The sequence below is a fragment of the Pyxicephalus adspersus genome, chromosome 3 (assembly GCF_032062135.1).
Source record: "Pyxicephalus adspersus chromosome 3, UCB_Pads_2.0, whole genome shotgun sequence".
NCBI lineage: Eukaryota > Metazoa > Chordata > Amphibia > Anura > Pyxicephalidae > Pyxicephalus > Pyxicephalus adspersus.
The window spans coordinates 134195904-134205860 of record NC_092860.1 but is presented as its reverse complement, the minus strand read 5'-3'; the positions used below and the strand labels follow the sequence as shown (position 1 = coordinate 134205860).

The 9957-nt window shown below is 40.0% G+C and overlaps 1 protein-coding gene across 1 annotated transcript in view; it reads left to right on the top strand.

Annotated features, from left to right (window-relative positions):
• The first annotated feature begins 4289 nt into the window (after positions 1-4289).
• The window catches only part of CC2D2A (coiled-coil and C2 domain containing 2A), a 54618-nt gene continuing 48950 nt past the window's right edge, over positions 4290-9957 (top strand). Inside the window, exons 1-4 of the mRNA XM_072406420.1 lie at positions 4290-4517; positions 6836-6919; positions 8394-8463; positions 9845-9936. Coding sequence (XP_072262521.1) covers positions 4479-4517; positions 6836-6919; positions 8394-8463; positions 9845-9936 — 285 coding nt within the window. The 5' untranslated portion in view covers positions 4290-4478. The remainder of the gene's footprint in view (positions 4518-6835; positions 6920-8393; positions 8464-9844; positions 9937-9957) is intronic.

The window sequence follows — 9957 nt, the reverse complement described above, 5'->3', positions numbered from 1 at the left end:
TGTAAGCATACACATTCCTCCCTGTCCATCCTACAGATTACAAACCTAAGCAAAGAACATTCTTTACCAGCCATCATGCACCCACTTAAAGCATGTTCTCCCCTCCTAAACACAGCCCACGCCAAACAGTGCATGAGCCTAATGCCCTCTTCTTCAACTCCTGAATACCAGATCATTACTGATCATCACAACACGCTCCTCACAAAGGAAACCCCATTTAACAGCAGAACCATAACCGGCCTACACCTTTTTAATCACACCGGACCCAACACTCCCGCCTTCCCAGCCCTATCATCACAGCCTCCACACCCCTCTCCTGCACAAACTACCTGACATTGCACCCTCTGCACTTTTTCTGCAAATACTGCCTGCTATCATACCCTCTGCAATCCTCTTCAGCAGGCACTGTTCACAGTCATACCCTCCTTACTTCCCTCCTGCACATACTGCCTGCCATGATACTCTTTACATTCTTTTCCTAGATATACCTACTACCGTTATAGCCTCAGCATTCCTTCTGCACCCCTCCCATCCATATATTGTCACATCTCATACTGCCAGCTTTTTTACCCTCAGCATTCCTCTCTTCACATACTGCCTGCCATCTTACCCTCTGCACACCTCTACTCTCCAATGCCTACTGTCATACCCTCCTCCACACTAAATTCCTGAACATTCTGCCCTCTCTTCTGCACATACTGTGCACTGTTACCCTCTAGACAGCTCTCCTAAACATACTAATATCCATTGTACTCTCTCAGACCTCTCCAGAATATACTGCCCCCTCTCATACCCTCTCATTCCTCTCCTGCATAAACTGCCCCTCCATACCCTCCACACTCCTCTCCTGCATATACTGCCCCCTATCATACCCTCCACACACCTCTCCTGCATATACTGCCCTCTATTATACCCTCCACACGCCTCTCCTGCATATCCTGCCCCCTCTCATACCCTCTACACTGCTCCCCTGCTTTAACTGCCCCCTCTCATACCCTCCACACACCTTTCCAGCATACACTGCTCTGTCTCATACCCTCCACATTCCTTTCTTGCATATACTGCCCCTATCATACCCTCCACACTCCTATCCTGAATATACTTCCCCCTCTCATACCCTTGACACACCTTTTCTGTATATACTGCCCCCTTCTACCCTCGACACACCTTTCCTGTATATACTGCCCCCTCATACCCTCCACATTCCTCTTCTGCATATACTGCCCCCTCTAATGCTCTCCACACACCTTTCCTTCATACACTGCCTTGTCTCATAACCTCCACCCTCCTCTCCAGCATATACTGCCCCCTCTCACTTCTGTTTTGTATATACTGCCCTCTCATACCCTCCACACTTCTCTCCAGCATATACTGCCCCCTCTCACTTCTGTTTTGTATATACTGCCCCTATCAAACCCTCCACACTACTATCCTGCATATACTGCCCCCTCTCACTTCTGTTTTGTATATACTGCCCCTATCATACCCTCCACACTACTATCCTGCATATACTGCCGCCTTTCATACCCTCGACACACCTTTCCTGTATATACTGCCCTCTCATACCCTCCACACTCCTCTCCTGCATTTACTGCCCCCTCTCATACCCTCCACACACATCTTACCCCATAAAACAACTCTTGGTAACACACCCAAACCTGTCCATTCTGAAGCTGTTTTTGCTGGAACACTTTTGCTAGTCTAAATGATAGATTTACCCGCCAAATGGAGAATCTTCAGACTGAAGAACGAAATCCAAATATAAACATGACAAAGAAAGGCTGGGCTACACGTAATGAAATAAATCTGATTATTACAATAGGAGACATGGGAAATAAAACCTTGTGAGATGCATATGTAACAAATTTACTGTCAGCTTTAGCCAGTAATGTAAATCTGCCAAAACACCTCCGCAAAACAAGAATCTTACTGAATGAAGTACTGACGAGAAACTACAACATCTTTAAAGATTCAGGGCCATTTCCAATATGGTTGTGAACTGTTTTTAACAATGCATGTGTGATGCCACGTGTTGCATTAACAGCCAATTTAAGCTTTCCAGTTCACCACATTATATGAAAATATAGTACATGATACACTTTTAAATGTGCTGTTCTGCAGTACTTTAGTGTATGTTAGCATAACCTGTGCTGCAGTGCACTAGAATGGGTTCATTAGGAATGAATTGCAACCCTCTTCCTCGATAACCCCACCACCATATCCATGGTATTATCAGTAATTCATGTTATGTAGTTTTTATTGCTTGCACATTATTATACCTATACTACCTTACCCTAATCTGTTTTACAAAGTTTATAAATAAAGAATGTTTTAAAAAAAGAATGAATTGCAACCAAACACATTTTTTGACATAGAAACCCATGTCTTAATACAATGCGTGGAATGAGGCTTTACACGTAGGAAAGGAAAGAAGATGTATTAAGCAAACAGAATCTGCTTTATAGGAAGAAATTATATTATATTGCAAAATTGCCATTAAATAATTAAATTATATTATCGTTATATTGCAAAATTGCCATCACATGTGCCTTCTGCAAAAAAAAAAAAAATTGATCACAAATTTTCATTACAGAACTTTAATTCTGTTTTACTTCTGCTCAGAAAATGTTGTGACTGAAGGGTTAACAGCAGAATGTGGTGCAAAATAAGTGTTCAAATACACAAAACTAGAGTAATGTTGAGAAGAATAAAATAGTTCAAATAAATGTCAAGGTAGAATTAGACACAACACGCATGAAAGATCTCAAGGGCTCATCTGAATTATAGTAAGGTCACACCGGCCATGAAGTTGTTACAGATATGGTTACAGATTCCCCTCATACCTGTAAAATACTGGAAAGCCTCAGCCACAGCTGTCCCTATCGAGTGAATGGGGGTTGTAGTGAGAGGTTGATTTTGCTGTTCAATAACAACTATCATAATGGTTGGGGCTGGCAAGCCTGGAGCCACCTGACAACCTTCACTCCCATCGTCCATATGAACTGAAAATTACAAACTAAATTAAGAACTGGGGATTAAAGTTTTAAAGTAAAGATAACAGACTCTGTTGATCCAGGGAACATCCGGATGCCTCATGGGATCAGGAAGGATTTTTTTCCCATTGAAGAAAATTTTACCAGTTTTTTTTCGCCTTCCTGTGGACTAACTATATCTTATAGGTTTTAAAATCTGGAATGTGATTATTTCCCCAGTGGTTGAACTTGATGGTCTTATGTCTTTTTTCAACCAATGTAAGAAGCACACCAGAATGGAAAGGGTTAAAAGTATTAAACTAGACCTATCACCAATATTTTACATTATATAAAAGGGCGGATAACCCTAATATGTAATTATTTTTTTAATTACTTTTATTTTAATTTTCAAGGAGCATCCTTAAAGTGGAAACTCCCAGCCTTACATACATCACATATCCCAGAAGGCTTCAGGCAGCTCCTTATGCGTATGCTCAATATCGGGCTTGTGCAGAAGAGGCTTTCCTGGAATGCAGAAAAAGGCTTTCCTTTCCTTTCCACACATGTGCAATGAGATCAGCACACTTTTTTCCAGAAATGTGTATCACTCGTTCTTGTGCCTGCGTAGTGCAAGATCAGGCGATGCAAGAAGAACCTGGAAGAACAAGAAGATGGAGACTTCCCCTTCCGCATGAGACCAACTGGACTAGGATAGCGGATGGATCAGCAGCTTTCCACTTTCCAAAGTAAATTGTAATTTTTCTTTAAATGTAAAGTTCTGCTATAACACTCTGCACACTGAAAGCCAATATTGTAATGGAACAAACTTGACAAGACAAAATGACAGGTTCTCTTTACATGGTGACAGGTTCACATACAGACCCTGAACACTACGCAGTGGGTGCCCTGTCATTCTTTGTGATATCAATAAAGTTTGTTTAAAAAAATGTAAGCAAAAAATAAAAAAGTGAAAAAGTAAACTAAAAAACACCTAAAGAATGGTTTTGAGCCTTCCACACCCATACACCACAGATATTAGGTATCAATGCCAGGTATGGGCATCATCCATTATTCTTCTATATGCGGTTTATTCCCTGGTGGGTAATCACTTATTGACATTAAAAACACATTCACCTAGAAGATTCACTACCAGTGAATGTTTGCTGAGTGTCCAATTGGATTATAAATCTGAGTGCAGATTATAATAACATATTTATATGAACAGAGAAGCCAGTTACTGCCCAACACCAGCTAATAGCACGATCTAGCTATCCCAGCCCCGCCCCTGACACCGGGGCATTCTGGGAGAGGGCGGGGTTGTACGTACAATGGCCGCCTGCTATGTGTGTATACAGTACAGCTAGGACTCTGTTGCCATGGAGATCTCAGGTCCTATAGTGCAGTGAGTGATGTGTTCTCTCTGTTAGCGGGTACGGACACTCTACAGCTTCCAGGACAGGCAGTAGCTATGACATTTCTGTGACACCGGCTGCCATTATCATCACCATGCGGGGCACGGAGGAGCAGCAGAGGATGATAGTGGAGGTCAGTCCGTATTCGTGTGTTATAGGTCTTGGTCAGCTGGCTGGGAAGCGGTTATCCTGGTCTTTGTGGGCACGTCTAGTAACAGGGTGGTTGTTATGGGAGGGGCTTGTTGTCAATAGAGACCAACATACATACATAGGTGTACAATGTGCATGGGCTGGCCCATTGTAAAGTCTCGCTTCTCTTGCTGCATTTCCATGGTAAAATATAATATCAGACTCTAAAGCCTTTTTAATTTTTTTAGTTTGGGCAGCACTGGTTATTATCATCTTTTTTTCTAAAACAGTACAATATGAGAATAAAAGGGAACTTCCACACACTTCTTGTGTCCCAGTCACAGGAAGTGAAGGACAAATAAGAAATAAAATAGAATAGGTGGTGATGTGTATCTATATCTAAAATGAAAGTCTGATACACACGAGCAACTCTCCTAGTCCCGGTGACCATTTTCACTGGGACATAATGGTGAATTGGGGTTCCCGCCTTTACAACCTGCTGGGAAGCGACAAGCAGTTCCAATTCAAGTCAATCAAGGTTGCTCAGGCAGCAAACTGCCCCTGTATGTTGCATGTAGCATTAAAAAAAACATGCAGCAGCACTGCCACCCCCTACTACCTGAGAAGGAGAAAACTAAACTTTTATTGCAATGGTAATCATTTTTGTTTAAGGTTTTAAGCAGTAAAACTGCTTGCTAAACTCAATATGTGAACTAATCCTTATACTGGGTACACTGTGGTGTACACCAGGGCTCTCATGTAGGCATCTAACAGGTAATAATGTGAACTGATGATAGATGGTGCCAAGCTCTGTGTAGAAGGTAAAAGCTGGCATTCAGTGAGAGGTGGCAGCCTATCAGTTGTTCTGGCTGAGGATAGGGAATGGAAGAGATACAAAGTATATTTCTTTCAATCCTTTACCAGCTGAGCTGGCAGACTGCCTATCCTCTGATTGAGAGCTCTCATATATATATATATACAAAGCCCGGCCCTCTCACACCCCTCATTAGGTGCCATGTTTATGCCCATAACTTCTTGGCTGCCATATTGACACTCATAACATCCAGTTCTAGCTAGCTGGCATGGTAAAACCCAGAACAACCCATTCTTGCCACACATCATCTTAGCTGCCATGTTGACACCTCAAACATTGTGCACCTGCTAGTTGCTCATAACGCTCCCCAACCTGCCACCTGCCATGTTTATGTCCATAGCATCTCGCTCATTCTAGCGGCAATGTTCCCAGTTTTGCTAACTCTGATTACATATTTCTGGGTGAGGTTTGGAAGTAATTCTTGATGATGAAAGTCATATGGAATTTCACAGCTTATTCTACATCTGTAAATGGTGAAAATCATTCACACGTTTGTACTCATTAGAGAATTTGCACAGCCAGCAGGGAAAGCTTTTTTGCTGTTTGTGTTTCTTCTGAATCCAGCTACACTTCTGATTAGACACTTCCAGACAAACTGACCTTCTGCTGCATTAACAACAGACCTTAGAAATGTATTCCTGGGAATTGTATTACTGGAGATCTTACTAGCATAATGTTGGCAGCAGATACTAAATGCAGGAACAAAGAGGTGCCCGCTGTATCCTGAGAGATCCCAGGCCTTGGGCGTATGTACAAATACCAACTTCATGATGAAAACATGAGCTCGCCCACAGGTGTGCCTCATTCATGACCACTGAAGCATGGAACTCATTTTCTACAACAAAGAAGTATAGCCTGTGATAATATTGGAGGCTGATTGCACATTATTAAAAAGAACATCTGGGTAATCTCAAAGCTATGAATTATCTGGCTAGTGATCTTCTGGTGTATCCCAACGCATGTATCCCAGCAATTTCTATATCCTAGGAATATAGCAATGTTCATCCAATTGATTTTCTGCAGTAGTTGGGCAGCACGGTGGCTCAGTGGTTAGCTTTCTGGCCTTTGCAGCGCTAGGTCCCAGGTTTCTATATAAATCATTAATACTATTATTATTAACAATAATAATAATGAATATGGACTTTGTATAGTGCTGCATAATATGTTGGTGCTATAATAATACAAGTAAATAAACAAACAATTTAATTTTCAATCGTTTTAATTGTTCAAACACATGACATGATCTGTATATTTTTGATTGATAACTATCAATATTCCTGATTGGAACCCAAAAAACAGATCAGTCAGTTGCTGATTAACTTTTATTTCTACTTTGGATCTGATAATTTCATTGGAATTCAAATTCAGTTGTGTACTAGGCCATAAGTAGACTCTTATCTCTGTGAGATGAAACTTGGACATTCATTCTTGCATTCTTTTCACTATAGGAGCTGTTGGACAATGAGGATCACGCCCAGGTGGAGAATTTAAAAAAGACTCTAAAAGCACAACGCCAGAGAAGGAAGAAACCGGTATGTGTTACCGATGAGGATCGGCAGAGTTCCTGCTTATTTCCACTGCAATAAAAATGATCCTCTGATCTCTTCTTTATATACAACACTGCGACATGTCTACTTATTACAGAATATCATCTGCTGATCAATCATTCAGTGTTGCTAACAACAGCCCAAGCTATATAAGCATTGACCGCTTGGCAGCAATCTGCTGAATATTGATTTACCAAGAAATCTTTATAATGAGGGTCTACGTAAAATGTCCATCCAATTTATTGTTGTTGGTAAATCTAAGAAACATTGCACACTCAGATTGTATTTGCCTAACAATTTCAAGCTTATACAACCCCTTATAAGATATTCTAGCTGCTGATTCCTTTGATAAACAAATGAGCAGTTGTATAAGGCCGGAGTGGACAAGTCAGCTCCTGACTTTTTCTAGGAAAGTCCACTCAGTTTCTGATTGATATATGTTGTTTAACAGCCTTCTGAGCTCCTTGATAATCATTTGTTTTTTCTGGTAGGAAAATCTGAGTTTACTGTAATCCATTCTGTTTTACTGTCCTGTACCAATGGGTATGGTGGTATATTGTTTAATTGGGGTTTAATTTGGTCAGCACTCTGGCCTTTGCAGTGCTAGGTCCCAGGTTTGAATCTCGGCCAGGACACTATCTGCATGGAGTGACATGACTATGGACTTCGTACAGTGCTGCGTAATATGTTGGCGCTATATAAATACTTTGTAATAATAATAATTGGAATGCCTTAAAATACTGTTATTTCAGTATTTTCAGCTTCATGCTCTGTTCTATCAGAAATGAGTAACAGGCTCAGCTCTCACTCTTCATGTAGATTTGTATTGAAATGAAAGGGAGCCGTATGCCAGGCCAGTTCTGTTGCTAAATATGGATTAAATAGTACACTAAGAGTCTTTTTGGTGCCAATTAGAGTTCACCGTCATATTCAGACACCTCCAACATGTGAATCATATTTCTTAGACTCACATAGACGTATTTCTTAGACTTAGAAGCAAGTTTATGTGCACCTATTTTCACAGTTTGTTGAATCTCATAGCTGCCATTTTCTGTCTACATGCATGCACCCCAGCAGCATCTGCAATTTATTTCTCAGTATGGACTTCTTGATAGTGACAGCATTAGACTATGTCTGTGTGATGAACTTCTGCAGTGCGGTTTATCGTGCATGTGACAGGGTGACAATGCATGAGAGCAACTGAGAGACAAGTACAGAATATCATTATAACAAGAAGTTCCTAACAAGATCAGAAGGTAATAAATTAATGAAAGCTGGGGATATAAAAAATTATATTGAAATGACATTACCATGGTAAAGATCATGAAAGCAAACACGATTGCTTGTTATGTTCTTTATAAATCTTCATTAATGTAGTTGAAAGCTTTGTGTAAAATAGTAATATTGGTAAGATTCTATAATGATCACTACAATGATTGTCTGGTGTTTTGTGTTACAGCTGATAGACAATGCTGAAGATGCAGTGGACGCTGTGGAAGATATTGGGGCTGTTTCACAAAGACAACGCAGTCAGTACAGCCCTGAGGTTACATTCTGGAATTTTTGGCATTCACAAAACATTCAGCTTTGGATAGTGAATTCTGCAAATATTCAGGCAGTCAGTGAGAGGCCTTGTGGAGTGATGAGCTATAAGCAGAGGGGAGCTGGGTGCAGGCTTTTGAAGAACATGATTAAACATATGCTGACATTATTTAGAACATATTTTTTTTTCTCATAAACAAACAGGAAATGATAAATATCTAGTCAATGCAAAAGATCTTTTTAATGCCTATCCCTAAATAATGTACATTAATTAGGCTTGTTCACTGCTTTGCAACTTTATGAATTCCTGCACTGAAATTTACAGTTAAATGATTAATTACTGGACCTTCCAAGTATATGTTCTTTACAGCTGAAGTCACTCGTGCAATTTTATAGACAATGGTTTTCTCATTAGAGAAGCTGTGTATGTATATATCCTTACTTATCTTCAATAGCCCAGTACAGGAATCCCTGGTGTTGCTTTGTTCCTGTCTTTACTGAGCTGGTTCTGCTCTTCAGGGTGTAGAACTGCCCATCTGACATTACTGTTAAAGGCAGTTTGTAATTATACTGTATATGTAAATTGTGACAGACGCATTTACCTATTAAAAACAGACTTTTTTTTGCTAACCAGTGGTTGTACTTTACTGATCCATTTCACAGTGTGTAAGGCAGCCCATTCATTGAAAACAAGCCCTGACTGTTTGGCTGATATCTTTTTGCAACAGCTGGTAAGGAGGGAACCCAGTGGACTAAAATTCTTCTTTTAGCAGCATATCCCTATATTTCTACATTTGATACAAACCTACCATTTGTCTACCATTTCTGACCCCTGGATTGCAGACACCCCTTATTGCTTAAATTTCACTTTCTACCTCTCAATAAGAATGCTGGATGCCTCCCTAAAATCATTTCTTGGTGATAGGGACTTGCACCCAGATGACAGCACTTTATTCTTATGATTATTCATTTTATAGCCTGATTTTGCATTGTAGAAATTATGATAGCTAGTGACATAACGATGGACATTGTACAGCGCTGTGTAATATGTTGGCGCTACATAAATACTGTCTAATAATAATAATAAAAAAGGAAATGTGGGTAGAGTATAAACTGGGCCACACTTGCTGTAGAAATGATTTTCATATGTCTATTGTGCACACACTGTTTCTATTTTAATATAAATATTTATGTAATGCCATATTTTACACAGTAATTGCATATGGAAGCCTCCCAGACCAAATGTATTGTGTATGAGGGATGAAAACATTTCTGTAATATTGAACTATTTCAATAATTATATTTAGAATTAATTTCTGTTTTAACGTACTATAAATAAACAGACCCAACTGTGTTTCTCTGTTTTAGGTTTGCCTCCGCTGAATACGTCTATGACAAAGTCCATTTCTACTGAGTCTACTGTAAGGGAGCGACTAAGGGAAAAACTGAAAGCTGGCAGGGTTGGTAGAATTCCATTTTAA